Raw genomic sequence first — 17852 nt, forward strand, 5'->3', positions numbered from 1 at the left:
AACAGGAGCCCTACCCAGTTGGCATGACAGCCTTGATGGGCCCAGACAGAAGACCATCAAGGTCACAAAGGACTTGCATATGGGAGTGGATTCAACGTGGACTGGAACAAAGGACAATGATCAGATCATCCCTCTGGGGGCAAGAAACTGCCAACTCCCCTTTGTCACCTGGAAAGTACTCATGGGGAGGGGGAAAGGAGGAACCAGCCAGGTGACAGGACACTCAGGTTACCTCCACAACTCCTCCCTCAACCCCTCCTTTTTGTGATGTAGTTGTGATGTAGTCTTAGGGGTGTAGTTTGGGGGATTAGTAACTAATAAAAGTTGGGGTCTTCTTTTGTTCGGGGCTTCCATTTTGCTTCAGCTTGTTGCGGGTGGGAGTCCTGTCGCGACAGTTTCCGATAAAGGCCAAGCCTACAGGCTGCTGTTTTGCTCCAAGTTATCCTGGTTGGTGTCTTTGTTTTTGTCCAAGGGAGCCCTCGGGTTTTTCTGTTAACAACTGGGAGGCAAGGCAGCTGTGGCTTCTTCATTCTCCCTCCCTCCTTCCTTTTGGCAGCTTTCTCTCCCACCTGCAGCAGTAGGGAGGAGGACTGTGTGATGTAGTGGTTAGAGCAGACTTTCTCAACCTTTGATCCCTAGACGTTGTGGACTATAACTCCCATCATTCCTAGCCAGTATGGCCAGTGGTCAGGAACTGGTGGGAAATGTAGTTCAAGAACACCTGGAAAAGTTGAGAAAAGCTGGGTTAGAGTGTCAGACTAGCACCTGGGAAACAGAGATTCATAATCCCCATTCAGCCATGAAGCTCACTGGGTGACTTTGAGCCAGCCACTCACTTTCAGCCTAACCTACCTCACAGGGCTGTCATGTGGATTAAATGAGGAGAGGAAGAACCACTTTGAAGTTCTTGGAGAAAACGGGAATAATATAAATGCAATCAATCAATCAATGAATGAATGAATGAATTCACAGCTGCGTTTCTGCTGGAGCAACAGTTAACTCGACCACAGAGACGGGAGAAATTGCCCAAATGTGTATACAGTGGTACCTCGAGTTAAGTACTTAATTCGTTCCGGAGGTCTATTCTTAACCTGAAACTGTTCTTAACCTGAGGTACCACTTTAGCTAATGGGGCCTCCTGCTGCCACCGCACCGCTGCCACTCGATTTCTCTTCTCATCCTGAATTAAAGTTCTTAACCCAAGGTACTATTTCTGGGTTAGCGGAGTCTGTAGCCTGAAGCATATGTAAGCTGAAGCGTATCTAACCCAAGGTACCACTGTACTCAAATAAAATGTGCCCTAAAATGCTGAAAAATTATTGTGAGGACTTGTTTTTTTAAAAAACAAAACAAAACAAAATTGCAAATTGATGTGGAAACCTGGAAAACTAAATTTAAGATTGGAAAAAAATGAGAAACTGAAAGCTAACAGATTCTCCCATCCCTACTTAGGAATCTTAATTGCTATTGTTCTTTCTCAGTTTTCAGGTATGTCCTGCACAGGGATAAAAAAGGGATTAAAAAACTAAGGACAACCAGGCTCAGTGAGGCTGAACAAAGCTAGAAAACCATGCCAGAGACTCAAATTCCCTAAAATTACATACTAAGACCAAAATGTCTGTCAAAGCAAATGGACAGAGGAGCATGTTGGGTAAAACTGCAGTTTTCTAGTGCATTAATAAAATATTTTTCTGCCTCTTCTCTCTCATAAAGTACTTGAAAGATGAACTGTCATCAATACCACCAGAGCAATCCTCTACATGTTTTCTCAAAAGTGTCCCATTGAGCTCTGTGGAATTTACTCCCCGGTAAAGTGCAGTTTAAAATATTGTACAGCTCTTAAAACAAGCATGCCTACAGTATATCTCCACCCTTAAAAAGCAATCTCGGAGGTCAAAGGATTTCAACTAATTGCCTAAAGCAGTGAATGAACCATATGGATTGCACTTCGAATGTAGTTCCTCTGGGGTCGTGTGGCAGAATAGAAAGAAATGGCCTTTGCCACCACGGGTATTGCAGAGTCCTCAAGGGCTAAAACCACTGCTCAATGCCTCAGGCCTCCATTCTTCCCAGTGGCTTCCTTTTCATGGTCGCCAGTGCCACATCTTCTGTAATCCTGTCTGCCTATATTTTTACCCCTTTATGAGACACATCCGAGTGATAAGAAGCAGAGTCAGAGACTCCTAAGGCATAACGCCTTCTGAGGAACAGACTCTTTTATCTCCACACTCAAAGCACCGAGCTTTCTAACATTTCCATTCACAAATCCTCAGGTGACCAGCCAAATCACACAGAGAGGCCAAAGTCGTAAGAACACACACCCATCAGCAAAAAAACAAGGAGGAAGGGGTGTTTATTTCTTTGTTTATTTAAAGGATACATTATAAAACCCTGGTATCTAGATTCTTTTCAATTTTTTTGTACAGGGCCCCATTCAAAGCAGGTAGCAAAGAAGAGAAATTAAGAATGGTCAGATAAAATAAACGTAAGCACGTAAACGTATTTTGTGCTCAGCAGGTAATTGTGTCTGAATAAATCTTATGTTACAGAAAATGCAGCAGCAGTCCTCAGTGACCTTCACTGACACAGAGGGCTTGGATTAGGGAAGGAGTACAACACTTAACGTTTATTTATTGGGACAAATGTCAGGTTCTGTACTTGGGCAGGAATAAAAGGTAAAGGGAACCCTGACCATTAGGTCCAGTCGTGGACGACTCTGGGGTTGCGGCGCTCATCTCGCTTTATTGGCCGAGGGAGCCGGCGTACAGCTTCCGGGTCTTGTGGCCAGCATGACTAAGCCGCTTCTGGCGAATCAGAGCAGCACACGGAAATGCCGTTTACCTTCCTGCCAGAGTGGTACCTATTTATCTACTTGCACTTTGACGTGCTTTTGAACTGCTAGGTCGGCAGGAGCAAGGACTGAGCAACGGTAGCTCACCCCATCACGGGAATTTGAACCGCCGACCTTCTGATCGGCAAGCCCTAGGCTCTGTGGTTTAACCCACAGCGCCACCCTCGTCCCAGGCAGGAATAACCAGGTGCTAAAATATAAGACGGGGCACGCCTGGCTTGCTTAGAATCATAGAATTGTAGAAGTGGAGGAGACCCCAAGCATCATCTAGTCCAACCCCCCCCCCAATGCAGAAATCACAACTAAATAATCCCTGACAGGTGGCCATCCAACCTCTGTTTAAAAACCTCCAAGGAAGGAGAGCCCACCATCTTCTGAGGGAGTCCATTCCTCTGGAGCAGCTCTTACTTTCAGAAAGTTCCTCCTAATGTTTAGTTGGAATCCCCTTTCTTGTAATTTGAATCCATCCATTTGGTCCTGCTTTCCACAGCAGGAGAAAACAAGCTTGCTCCATCTTCCTTGTGACAGCCCTTGAGATATTTGAAGATGGCGACCATATCTCCTCTTTTCCAGGCTAAACATACCCAGCTCCCTCAACCGTTCCTCATAAGGCTTGGTTTCCAAACTCTTGATCATCTTAGTCACCCTCCTCTGTACACGTTCCAGTTTGTCAACAGCCTTCATAAATTTCAGTGCCCAGAATTGGACACAGTATTCCAGGTGTCGTCTGGCCAAGGCAGAATAGAGCATGAATATTATTTGACCTTTGTCTTTGCCCACCTCATGAGAAGAGAAGACTCCCTGGAGAAGACCCTGATGTTGGGAAAGATGGAGGGCACAAGGAGAAGGGGGCGACAGAGGACGAGATGGTTGGATAGTGTTTTCAAGGTTACCAGCATGAGTTTGACCAAACTGCGGGAGGCAGTGGAGGACAGAGGTGCCTGGCGTTCTCTGGTCCATGAGGTCACGAAGAGTCGGACACGACTAAACGACTAAACAAAATTATTTGACCTGGACACTATGCTTCTGTTGAAGCAGCCTAGACTAGCATTAGCTTTTTTTCTTCTGCTGCTGCATCGCACTGTGGACTCATGTTAAGCTTGTGTTCTACCAAGACCCTGTTACCTTGGAGGAAAAGGGTAGAATATGAATGTACTACCAGCAAGCTTGGGACGCGGGTGGCACTGTGGTCTAAACTGCAGAGCCTAGGGCTTGCCAATCAGAAGGTCCGTGGTTCGAATCCCCGCGATGGGGTGAGCTCCCATTGCTCGGTCCCTGCTCCTGCCAACCTAGCAGTTCGAAAGCATGTCAAGGTGCAAGTAGATAAATAGGTACCGCTCCAGAGGGAAGGTAAACGGCGTTTCCGTGCGCTGCTCTGTTTTGCCAGAAGTGGCTTAGTCATGCTGGCCACATGACCCAGAAGCTATACGCCGGCTCCCTCGGCCAATAAAGCGAGATGAGCGCCGCAACCCCAGAGTCGTCCATGACTGGACCTAACAGTCAGGGGTCCCTTTACCCTTTACCAGCAAGCCAAGTGTCCCCCATCTTGTATTTTTGTAGCTGGTTCTTCCTGCCTAAGTGCAGAACCTGACATTGAAGAAGAAGAAGAGAAGAGTTTGGATTTGATATCCCGCTTTATCACTACCCTAAGGAGTCTCAAAGCGGCTAACAATCTCCTTTCCCTTCCTCCTCCACAACAAACACTCTGTGAGGTGAGTGAGGCTGAGAGACTTCAGAGAAGTGGGACTAGCCCAAGGTCACCCAGCAGCTGCATGTGGAGGAGCAGGGAATCAAACCCGGTTCACCAGATTTTGAGTCCACTGCTCTTAACCACTACACCACACTGGCTATTGAAATTCCTTTTGTTAGTTTTGGCCCATTTCTCCAGTCTGTGATGGTCATCTTGAATCCCAATTCCATCTTCTAAGGCATTAGCTATCCTTCCCAATTTGGTTTCATCTGCAGATTGGATGAGCATCTCCCCAATTCTTTTATCCAAGTCATTTATAAAGATGTTGAAGAACAACGGGCCCAGGACAGAATCCTGCGGCACCCCTCTTGTCACTTTTTCCCCAGGATGATGAGGAAATTGAAACTGTCTCACCCTAACTCTATAAAATCTGTAAATTGGCACTCACATTTTATCCTCATGGAAACTGCGTAGACCGGCAAATTTGAAAGGGATAAAGTCTAGACTGATCCTCTTTCAATCTCTAAGCAGCACAATAGAATGGCGCTTAAGAAATAACACACACATTCTATTTCAGTCTGTCGGGTTGAGTTTCTCTTGTCCGGAAGCAGTGGCCATATGTTCTGCGCTGGTATTACAAGTAAATCCTAATTGATGACAAATTGTGAAGATTAAAGTCGCCTCAGATTTAGCAACACTCTGGTGAGCAGACATAGTAAAAGTGCAGCCCTGAGAATGGTCAGTAACACTAACAGCAAATGTATTCTTACTTGACGGGGAGGGGATTGCAGCACAAATATTCAGGGTTGGAAAAATCCAAAACACCAAATGCAAATAGAATGTAAGCTGGAGGATTGGGAAGCTATCATTGGTCCAGGAAAAGAAACTGCCATACCCTCCAAAATTTCTCCAATGAAAATAGGGATGGACTATTCAATAATAATAATAATAATAATAATAATAATAATAATAATAATAATAATTATACCCTGCCCGTCCAACTGGGTTGTCCCAGTCACTCTGGGCAGCTTCCAGCATATACAAAAACATAATAAACATTAAACAAGCTCAATTGTAGTCAGTTTCCCACAAAAGTCTCCTAAGAGTGGCCCATGGACCACTTGGAAATTAATGGGGTTCTCGGCGGACCACTTAATGATTTTTCTGCCTGTTGTAGCAGTTGCAACGTGCTGTAGGTGCTGTGTGATATTCAGTTACTCTTGATTGATCCTTTTGTTCCTTACATTGAATTTTATTACCTTGCCATTCAGATTTTAAGTGTTTTTCACACACCTGCCACGCCCCACCTGAATGACCACTGGCGTTCCACAGACTATTTGGAAACCCCCGATCTAAGCGCTTCTCTTGGCTTCCTAAAGCTCCTTAAAGGCCGTTTTGTAAGAGGGATTGTTGCGCGATGAAGCTGCACTTTGTGTGGCCTTTGTCTGATGCCCTCCAGTTTAATGAGATTAAGGGGTTAGAGCCAGATTTAAGGGCTAGTTAAAGGATATTCCATGCTCTCCAAATGTAATACTTGGCTGTTCAGCACTGATTCACAGACAGCGCTGGCAGAAAGCTAAGATCCTCCCGGACTGCAAGTGGTTTGGATTTCTCTTGCGGCACATTTCACTTTGCACTAAAGAAAATGATCAGGGAACGTCTCCTGCTGTGTGTGGCCCTGATGTGTTGCGGCGGCTGTACTGAGGGCGTCCTCCAGTCCACACTGGTGTTGGATATGGCAAAGCTTCTGCTGGACAATTATTGCTTTCCCGAAAACCTAGTGGGGATGCAAGAAGCCATCGAGCAAGCCGTCAAGGGCGGTGAGTTCTGGGACATCTCTGATCCCAAACTTTTGGCGACTGTTCTGACAGCTGGGGTGCAAGGAGCCCTTAACGACCCGCGGCTGGTGATTTCTTATGAGCCCTCAGCTCCCGTTGCCCCCAAGCAAGAAGCAAAGATTTCTCTGACCTCGGAGCAGCTCTTAAATCTCATCCAACACACAGTGAAGTCCGAGGTGCTGGAGGGCAACGTAGGCTACCTAAGGATCGACTCCATCATCGGTCAGGATGCTGTGGAGCAGATTGGGGCTTTCCTGGTAGAAAAGGTGTGGAAAACCTTGATGGAGACGTCAGCTCTGGTCCTCGACCTGCGTTACAGCACCGGAGGGCAGGTTTCCGGCATCCCGTTCATTATCTCTTACTTGTACAACGAGGACAGGGTGCTGCATGTGGATACCATATACAACCGGCCGTCCAATACGACCGTGGAAATCTGGACTTTGCCAAAGGTGCTGGGTGTGAGATACAGCAAGGAGAAGGACGTTGTTTTGTTGATAAGCCAGCACACCACAGGGGTGGCGGAAGATGTGGCCTATATCCTCAAACAAATGCACAGGGCTATCATAGTGGGAGAGAAGTCAGCCGGGGGCTCCTTGAGCATCCAAAAGTTGCAGATTGGGGCTTCCCAGTTCTACATGACAATTCCTCTCTCCTGCTCCGTGAGCCCCTTGAGCGGAAACGGGCAAAGCTGGGAAATCAGTGGCGTGGAGCCATGCGTCGCTGCCTCATCAGAGCAAGCTTTGGAGAAAGCCCTGGGCATCATTTCGCTACGCAAAGCTATCCCTGGCAGTATCAACCTCTTGATGGGTATCCTGAAGGACAACTATTCCGTGGTAGACCGAGTCCCCACCCTGCTGACGCACCTCTCCGCTTTCGACCACTCTTCCGTCCTATCGGCAACTGAGCTGGCTTCCAAGCTCAACGGCGAACTGCACACTGCGTCGGAAGACCCACGCCTATTCTTGCGGGCTGCCGCCCCGGGCGAATTTGCAGCTGCGCCAGCCGAGGAGCAGGTTGCCATGGCTACCGACCTACCTAACGACGAGCAACTCATGCACGCCCTGGTAGATACCGTGTTCAAGGTGTCGGTACTGCCAGGCAACGTGGGCTACATGCGCTTCGACGAGTTTGCTGATGCTACGGTGCTGGTCAAGCTAGGGCCCTTCCTCCTACGTCAAGTCTGGGAGCCCCTGGAAGCCACAGACAATTTGATCATGGACCTACGGTACAACATCGGAGGCCCCTCCTCAACCGCTGTGCCCGTGTTGCTCTCCTACTTCCAAGACCCTTCTGCTGGCGCTGTGCATTTCTTTACCACCTATGACAGGCGCACAAACCAGTCGCAGGACCACAACAGCAGGGCTGAAATGCTAGGCAAGCCCTATGGAGCTCGGCGGGGTGTCTACCTGCTCACAAGCCACCACACGGCCACAGCCGCCGAGGAGTTTGCTTACCTCATGCAGTCCCTTGGCCGTGCCACCCTGGTTGGCGAGATTACAGCAGGTATCTTGACCCACTCGCACACCTTCTGCATTTTGCAGCTCGGCGAAGGAGCAGATTGTGGCCTTCTGATCAATGTACCGGTCGTCTCTTTTATCGACAACCACAGGGAGTGTTGGCTGGGTGGCGGGGTGGTTCCCGATGCCATCGTGTTGGCTGACGAGGCTCTTAAAAAGGCACAAGAAATACTGGCGTTCCACAACGGCATGGGAGTACTTGTCGAGGAAGTAAGGCAGTTGCTGGAGGCCCACTATGCCATACCGGAAATGGCCACCAGGATCAGTGGCGCCCTCCATTCCAAGCTGGCCAAAGGCGGGTATCGCTCAGTCGTGGACTTTGAGACCCTCGCTTCTCAGCTGACCAGCGACCTTCAAGAAACCTCTGGGGATCATCAGCTGCACGTCTTCCACAGCCACGTGGCGCCGCCTCCAGAGGAGCACTCTCCCGACAAGATGCCCACTGCCGAGGAACTGGCTTACCTCATCGAGGCTCTTTTCAAGGTGGAGGTGTTGCCAGGCAACGTGGGGTACCTGCGTTTTGACATGATGGCTGAGGCGGAGACGGTGAAGGCTATTGGGCCACAGGTGCTGCACATGGTTTGGGACAAGTTGGTGGAAACAGAAGCTATTGTCGTCGACATGCGCTACAACACAGGCAGTTACTCCAACGGAGTGCCCATTTTTTGCTCCTACTTCTTTGACGCCGCTCCTCAGCGACACCTGTACACAGTTTTCGACCGCAGCACCTCTCAAAGTACCGAGGTGTGGACTTTGCCCGAGGTGACCGGCAAACGTTACGGCTCGGCTAAGGATGTCTATATCCTAATTAGCCACATGAGTGGCTCGGCTGCTGAAGCCCTCACTCGCTCTTTGAAGGACCTGCATCGTGCCACAGTAATTGGGGAGCCCACGGTCGGGGGCTCGCTTTCGGCTGGTAATTACCACATAGGCAGCAGCCCGTTGTACGCATCGATCCCCAGCCAAGTGGTGCTCAGTCCAGTCACTGGCAAAGTGTGGAGCTTGTCAGGAGTGGAGCCCCACGTCACCGCGCAGGCTCCAGAGGCCTTGGCTTCCGCCCAGAAGATCATTGCCTTGCGCGCCAGGTTGCCCAGTGTGCTGCAGACCGTGGGCAAACTGGTGGCCGACAACTATGCCTTTGTCGATATTGGGGCTACAGTGGCAGCCAAGCTTGCTGAGCAAGCCGCCTACAGAAATGTCAACTGTGAGGTGGAACTGGCTGAGAAAATGAACGCTAACCTAAAAGCTCTCTCTGGAGATAGGCACCTCAAGGTCACCCACATCCCTGAGCATTCAAAGGACCACATCCCAGGTATCGTGCCCATGCAGGTAAGCTACCTCTTCGGTTTCTGCCGCCCAAGGTGACTGCTTCACCCTGCCTCATGTGTGGGCCGGCACTGCTGGGAAATGTGGCAAACGTGTGTGTGTGTGTGTGTGTTTACTTTGTCATCCTATGGCATCACTGAACTTTCTGCTACCCTGCCACGTTATAGAGGATCAGTGGCAAATCATGTGTATTATTATTATTATTATTATTATTATTAATTTCATTTCTATACTGCTGTATATTTTTAGGGGGGATCTCAAAGCAGTTTACAAGCTACATTAAAACAGCAAATAAAACAATTTAGAATAAAACATTACTGAAGAAAGTTGAATATAAAGCATACATTTAAATACAATTAACATTCATTCAGACATAATTAACAGGAAACTAAAATATTATCCTGAACATTAAAAAAAAAAATTACAGAGGAGGTCAACTGCAGAATCCACGTTTAGCAGAGCAAAGTTAACAAAAAAAATATCTTAAACATTTCAAAAGAAAGCATGACTAAGTGAAGTCAAATATAAAAGGCACATTTGAAAGAGCATAACTAGCAAAATAATAAGTTGCCCTATTCTCTCCACAGTGTTACTATCCCTTTCTACAGTTTTTTTTTTTTAAGAAGACACTTTTATTGTTGCCCGTATCAGTTTTTTTGCCCTTCCTGTTTTTCAGGGTGTGTCATCCCCCAGTTACAATTTAGGGCCAAGCTAGATGTATGCATTTAGCATACCGTATTTTTCGCTCTATAAGACGCACCAGACCACAAGACGCACCTAGTTTTTGGAGGAGGAAAACAAGAAAAAAAAAATTCTGAATCTCAGAAGCCAGAACAGCAAGAGGGATCGCTGCGCAGCGAAAGCAGCAATCCCTCTTGCTGTTCTGGCTTCTGGGATAGCTGCACAGCCTGCATTCACTCTGTAAGACACACACACATTTCCCCTTACTTTTTAGGAGGGAAAAAGTGAGTCTTATAAAGTGAGTCTTATACCGTATATATCTATATCTATCTATCTATCTATCTATCTATCTATCTATCTATATATATATATATGGTAATTTCTGAGCAGAGCGTCCTGCACTCTTAACATGCACCTCTTCTGACTGCATGACCTGCACTCTGCAGATTCTAAACACAGACTGTATCATCGCACATGCTCTGTTCAAAAGTCAGAAGCTGCAAGGAACATGTGGGCATATCAGGGCAAGTGATGGCAATATTGTCTCAGTTCTCCAGTGTAACGGATTCTCTGCTGAGGGTTGCCGTATTTCAAAAGGTAAAATTCCTGACACCTGCAAAGTCGTTGAACCTTTTTTACGAAACCCCCCAAATTGTTAAGCTTATTTTTGGGAACAAACCCCAATTTTTGAGCTTTTTTTGGGGGGGGGAACTAACCCAAACAGTGATTTTAAGCTTTTTTTGAGCTGTTTCTGCTGCTTTTTCCACTGCGTTGCCATACATCCGGGTTTTCCCTGACATTTTGCCAATTCGGCAAAAATCCCCCAACACCATTTCTGCACCCGATGACCAGGACATGTCAGGGATTTTCCTGACATATGGCAAGCATGCAACTGCTGCAATTATCCGCATGCCTATTTAAAAGCAAATCTCAAAGCAGGGTGTGCAATTTAAGGTACCATGGATAGGCGCGGGCGGTATAGATCCAGAAGGAAAGGTTAGCGGTATCTAAGCAAAACTGTCTTTCTTTGTTGATAAAGTCATTTGTTGTTGCTGTTTAGTTGTTTAGTCGTGTCCGACTCTTCGTGACCCCCGGGACCAGAGCACGCCAGGCACTCCTGTCTTCCACTGCCTCCCGCAGTTTAGTCAAACTCATGCTGGTAGCTTCGAGAACACCATCCAACCATCTCGTCCTCTGTCGTTCCCTTCTCCTTGTGCCCTCCATCTTTCCCAACATCAGGGTCTTTTCCAGGGAGTCTTCTCTGCTCATGAGGTGGCCAAAGTATTGGAGTCTCAGCTTCAGGATCTGTCCTTCCAGTGAGCACTGAGGACTGATTTCCTTAAGAATGGATCGGTTTGATCTTCTTGCAGTCTATGGGACTCTCAAGAGTCTCCTCCAGCACCATAAATATGCATAATTATTCACAAGTGAAGATAATGCACAGCTCAGTAACATGGGTCCTCTGATCATCTATATGGTCTTATGGGTAATCATGGAGGTCCATGATGGCATCTCTCAGAGGCTACAGCCCGTGATGACTGTATTTATTTATTTATTCATTCATTCATACATACATGCATGCATACATACATACATACATACATAACCTGCCCATCTGGCTGGGTTTCCTCAGCCATTCTGGGCGGCTCCCAACAGAACATTAAAAACACAATAAAACATCAAACATTAAAAACTTCCCTAAACAGGGTTGCCTTCAGATGTCTTCTAAAAGTCAGATAGTTGTTTATTTCTTTGACATCTGATGGGAGGGCGTTCCACAGGGCGGGCACCACTACTGAGAAGGCCCTCTGACTAGACCAGTGGTTCTCAACCTGTGGGTCCCCAAATGTTGTTGGACTACGACTCCCATCATTCCTAGCCAGCATGACCAGTGGTCAGGGATGATGGGAGTTGTGGTCCAGCAACATCTGGAGACCCACAGGTTGAGAACCACTGGTCTAGTCCCTGAGTCGGCAGGTAACCTACACTAATAAAACACAACGTCCAATGTTTTCCTCCATGGTTTGTTCTTTAACACAGGAAAGCAGCCTTAACTTAATAGGTTCAACAGATGGCCATGGTTCATTTTAAAGATATTATTATTGCAGGTTTCGACACATTCGTTTAAAATTCTGATTTCTACTTACACCAGGTTTGCGAGTGCGTGAGATGCTTTTACTGTAACAGAGAATGCATATATCTGCTCAGGAGGGAAGTTACTGTCCCTTCATGGTTTCTGGCGGGTTCAGAATACAAGGGCCAACCCAGTAGAGAAACAAGATTTATTTATTCTCATGTATATTCCTCCAAGGAACTCAAGACAGTGTATATGGTTCTCTCCTTCCCACCATTTCATTCTCACAACAACCATGTGAGGTAGCAATGAGCAGGCTAAGAAACAGGCACCAGCCATCATGGCTGAGTAGAGATTTGAACCTTGGTCTCCCCTAGTTCTACACTCTATTCAACCCTGGCTTAATTTCAATGAGACCAGGAGCTATGATGTGCTCAAGATCTCCTCCACCTTCATTCATTTGACGTTGCCCTTCTATGTTCTTCAACCCATGTTCTTCAAACCATGGCAGATCCCTCCTCCCGAAATGTTTGAAGACCTCGTTAAGTTCTCCTACCACACCAACGTGCTTGAGAACAACGTGGGCTACTTGAGGTTCGATATGTTTGCCGACTGCGATCTTTTGTCTCAACTCTCTGAGCTGCTTCTGAAACACGTTTGGGAGAAGATTGCCCACACAGATGCGCTAATCATAGACCTGAGGTAACTGCTAGACCAAAAATTATTAGGGACTGGATGAAATCAATGAGGAATTAATCATAGTTTTCTTTTCTTCTTTAAATGTTAATGTTTATTTGATTTTTCCTAAGGTTAAAACAAATTTACGTCACGTACATCGCTCACTTATATTTTTCTTATTGACTTCCCAAGTCCATCTTATCATTTCAGCCCCCCGCCGCTTATATCTCAAATCCTGCTCACTAGTTCATATCGCTAAAATACTTTGACAGTCTAATAAAGGCCTCCAATTTTCCATAAACAATTCGTCATGTTGATCTGTTACGTTTTACAATCAATTTCGCCATTTCAGCATAATCAATTAATTTTATAAGCTGTTCATCTTTGGTTGGAATCTTTTCCTCTTTCGGCGTGTATAAGATTCTGTAGTTGCTGCATACGCAAAAAAATAAAAATAAAAAATTAGCCAGCTTCTTCAGAGCTTCCATCCCAATTATCCCTAGCAAAAAGGCTTCGTGTTTTGGGGGATCACCAATTTAAGGAATTAATTGTAATTTTCAAAATGGAACGTACACAGTAAAAGTGTTGTTTCTCAAAGCTTCAGATTTAATCTCTTTGCCCCTTAACCACTTGCATGGGTGCAACTGAACATTTCAAATGTCATATGTGCAGTTATATGGCAGCAGGCTATAGATTCGGACCTTCATAGTGAACCTGTGATGATGATGATGATTGTGATAATGACAATAACAATAACAATATATATTTATTTATTTATACATACATACATACATACATACATACATACATACATGCATACTCTGCCCATCTGGCTGGGTTTCCCCAGCCACTCTGGGTGGCTCCCAGCAGAATATAATAATAATAAAGTGATAAAACATCAAACATTAAAACTTCCCTAAACAGTGCTGCCTTCAGATGTCTTCTAAAAGTCAGATAGTTGTTTATTTCCTTAACATCTGGTGGGAGGGCGTTCCACAGGCCGGGCACCACTGCCAAGAAGGCCCTCTGCCTGGTTTCCTGTAACCTCACTTCTTGCAGTGAGGGAACCACCAAGAAGACCCTCGGTGGAGTTTCTCAGTGTCTGGGCTGAATGATGGGGGTTGAGATGTTCCTTCAGGTATACTGGGTAGAGGCCGTTTAAGGCTTTAAAGGTGAGCACCAACACTTTGAATTGTGCTCGGAAACGTACTGGGAGCCAATGTAGGTCTTTCAGGACCAGTGTTATATGGCTTTGGTGGCTGCTCCCAGTCACCAGTCTGGTTGCTGTATTCTGGATTAGTTGTAGTTTCTGAGTCACCTTCAAAGATAGGCCCACATAGAGCGCATGGCAGTAGTCCAGGCAGGAGATAACTAGAGCATGCACCACTCTGGTGAGACAGTCCGTAGGCAGGTAGGGTCTCAGCCTGCGTACCAGATGGACCTGGCAGACAGCTGCCTTGGACGCAGAATTGACCTGTGCCTCCATGGACAGCTGTGAGTCCAAAATGACACCCAAGCTGCGCGCCTGGTCCTTCAGGGGCACAGTTACCCCATTCAGGACCAGGGAGTCCTCCACACCAGCCCACCCCCTGTCCCCCAAGAACAGTACTTCTGTCTATGATCCAGATTCTCTCCCTTCACTGAATATACGTGTGTTCAAACCATGCAGCACATTCTAGAAAGTATGTCTGCCTTGTCCCTCAGGTTGAACCTAATGTGATCTGGGCTTTCCTCCTCTGTTTAGATATAATATAGGAGGCTCTTCATCTTCCGTAGCAGCTCTGTGCTCCTATTTCTTTGATGAAGGACACCCAGTTCTTCTGGACAAGGTCTACAACAGACCCAATGATACCACCAGAGACATGTGGACCCTTTCGCAGCTTTCAGGTGAGAGCAATTATACTTTTGGTTTGTAGGTGTCAATAGATTTCCTGATACCTATATTAGAAAGCCACTGACAGCATGTAATTTGTGAAATGTCAGAACAGCTGATAGCATGAATCATTGTCAAGCAGTTCTGATTAAGAAATTGGGGGAAGCAATGAACACATGGGGAAACAGTGTTTAACACCTCACTTTTTGTAATGTTTGAAAATGGGGTGTTACTGAGGCTTGACCACTGAGTGTGAGGAAGTTGGGGGAGCTAAATCATCAGGTCAGGAGGGACCAGGGAAGGTACCGAAAGTTCCCCACTGGGTAGAGCAGCTTGTATTTCCTCCTGCATCTTCCTCAGGGGTCTGGATTGAGGATGACATTACTCTCACTTCAGGCAATTGCCTGGTTCTGGCTGTCTGTGTGGCCTTTTTCAAGCTGCACTTTTTCGGCCTTAATTTGCAATCTGTAGAGCAGAAGGAATAGCCACTTGCTTTTCAGGATTGCTGGAAGCAGAAACAAGATTCATATAAGGCACTTCTAAAATTGAGACACTATGGACTCAACTACATTAGTCGAATTATAACGTTATAAATGCATTATAACACTGTGACACCAGATGGCGCTGTAGAGCTGAAATGGAAAGTCAATAATAATTTCCATTGTGAGCTTTTAGAACTTTCCCCCCATAGCGGTTTTTTATAGCTTTGTAGATCCAGCCTATGTAAATTAAGTAAGGATTTCAATTTTGTTGATGATTTTGAACCCTTGAGGTCTTATTACCCCTTATTTCATAGCTGCAAGGAGGAGGGGAGCCAATCGTAGGGTTGAAAGGGACCAATGCACTAACCTACTGCATGTTATCTTGCCTCTTGAAGGTATGAGATATGGTTTCAATAAAGGTCTAGTCATCCTCACCAGCTCTGTCACTGCCGGTGCTGCCGAGGAATTTGTGTTCATCATGAAGAGACTGGGCAGAGCCTTCATCGTTGGGCAAAGGACCAGCGGGGGTTGCCTCCAGCCTCAGACATACCACGTGGATGGCACCAGCCTCTACGTCACCATTCCAACTTCCAGATCCATCATTTCCATGGATGACACCTGGGAGGGTGTGGGCGTTAGACCTCACATGGAAGTTCCCCCTGAGGTGGCACTCATCAAGGCTAAGGAAATGTTGAGGCTGCACAGGTCCAGCTAAACTCGAGGTCCAAAACCAACGGCCCCATGGGAGCAAAAGGCAGGAAGTGAAAATTAGGGGAGGTGAGTGTTTCATCCCGGCAAATCTGTCCCAGACCTCTGCTAACTCAAGGATATCACTGACCCAGTCCCAGTTCTTATGAGAAGTCCACAAAGGGAGAAGAAAGACATGCAGAAGAACACCCCAACCCAAACCACCCACAGGTTCCTCTTTCAGACCCAGGAAGGCCTGAGCCCACACAATACACACAGAGTAGATGGCTAGGAGCAGCCGGAGCTCTGTGATTACTCGAGTTTGTGTATGTACCCTTCCACTTCCACTCCGATGCAAATTTTACAGGTCACACCACCCTGAATGTCATCCCCCCTCACTGGTGTACACCCCTTATTCGTTCTTCCTGATTCAACGAGTGGATTCGTGCAATCTTGTACACGCGTGAATCGTCGTGAAGAGAGATGCTGATTCCTGTAGGGGTTATTCAGAAGTAAAATGTGAGCCAGTGTGGTGTAGTGGTTAAGGGCGGTAGACTCGTAACCTGGTGAACTGGGTTCGCGTCTCCACTCCTCCACATGCAGCTGCTGGGTGACCTTGGGCCAGTCATACTTCTTTGAAGTCTCTCAGCCCCACTCACCTCACAGAGTGTTTGTTGTGGGGGAGGAAGGGAAAGGAGATTGTTAGCCGTTTTAAGACTCCTTCAGGTAGTGATAAAGTGGGATATCAAATCCAAACTCTTCTTCTTCTTCTACCTTTGCCACCAAAGAAGTCCTATGAGCCTAAGCAGAAGCTCATCAGACTGAAGGCAATATTGCCATGTGTGAGCATGGGGGCATGCACGCATGCAGACAACCTGTGAGAGTAGATGCTCCTGTCTGGGGAACTCCCAAGAAGCTCCTTGCATCTGATTGCAGATCTTCCTGGCATGGAGCGTCATTCTCGTGTGTTTGCGAATGTTCAGGCCGCGTGAATTGGTTCTGAGTTTCACTGTTTACTAGGCAGTGAGAAGAGAGCACCTGAACAAAGGAAAGATTGTGCATTTTCAGAATGATATAAGCATAAGTAGGAAACCATTAACACTCCACAATGAAACGGAGGGAATTGAACTCAGAGCTTCTGAGTCCATGTCCTCTCTGTTGCATGGTCTTTCAAGCTCTGATCCTTTAAAGGAGCGCAGAATCCTACAATCACAGAGTTGGAAAGGACCGAAAAGGTAATCCGCGGCAACCCACTGAAATGCAGGAATCACCGCTCTAAAGAATCCCTCACCCAACCTCTTCTTAAAAACCTCCAATGAACCAGAGTCCACAACTTCCCAGGGGACTCCGTTCCGCTGTCAAACAGCTCTAAGCTCTAGCACCAGGAAGTTATTTCTAATGTTTAGTCAGACTTTCCTTCCTTGTAATCTGAAGCCATTGGTTCGGGGTCCTACTCTCTGGAGAAGCGTAAAACAAGCTCACTCCATCTTCCATGTGACAACCCTTCGGATATTTGAAGATGATTATCATATCTCCTCTCCGTCTCCTCTTCCCCAGACAAAACATAACCAACTCCCTGAACTGTTCCTCACAAGGCTTGGCTTCTAGACCAAACTAAGGCCCGAGGGCCGGGTCCGGCCCAATCGCCTTCTCAATCCAGCCCGCAGATGGTCTGGGAATCAGTGTGTTTTTACATGAGTAGAATGTTTCCTTTTATTTAAAATGCATCTCTGGGTTATTTGTGGGGCCTGCCTGGTGTTTTGACATGAGTAGAATGTGTGCTTTTATTTAAAATGCATCTCTGGGTTATTTGTGGGGCATAGGAATTCGTTCATCCCCCCCAAAAAAATATAGTCCGGCCCCCCACAGTGGCCAGTGGACCGGCCCCCTGCTGAAAAAGTTTGCTGACCCCTGTTCTAGAGCCTTGATCATCTTTGTTGCCCTCCTCTGTACACGTTCCAGTTTGTCAACATCCTTCTGAAGGGAAGCAAGGAATAAACCTTATTTCTAACCACACCACAGAGAGGGCTCAATCCTTTGCGCTGCTGATAGGATTCCTTGGCGTACGGGCAGGAGGGCACTGGAGGGTTTCACAATCCCACCATTTTTTCCCTTGCAACTTGCTCCGGAAGGTGGAAATCTTTTGCTACCCATT

The 17852-nt window shown here is 46.7% G+C and overlaps 1 protein-coding gene across 1 annotated transcript; it reads left to right on the forward strand.

The window, feature by feature from the left end:
* Positions 1-6091: 6091 nt before the first annotated feature.
* RBP3 (retinol binding protein 3) lies at positions 6092-16102 on the forward strand. The gene is made up of 4 exons (XM_053387898.1): positions 6092-9225; positions 12489-12679; positions 14400-14542; positions 15406-16102. The coding sequence occupies exons 1-4, from the start codon at positions 6187-6189 to the stop codon at positions 15723-15725; spliced, it is 3693 nt and encodes a 1230-aa protein (XP_053243873.1). The 5' UTR covers positions 6092-6186; the 3' UTR covers positions 15726-16102.
* Positions 16103-17852: the final 1750 nt, after the last annotated feature.

Source organism: Podarcis raffonei, chromosome 5 (genome assembly GCF_027172205.1).
Source record: "Podarcis raffonei isolate rPodRaf1 chromosome 5, rPodRaf1.pri, whole genome shotgun sequence".
In the NCBI taxonomy this organism is placed as follows: domain Eukaryota; kingdom Metazoa; phylum Chordata; class Lepidosauria; order Squamata; family Lacertidae; genus Podarcis; species Podarcis raffonei.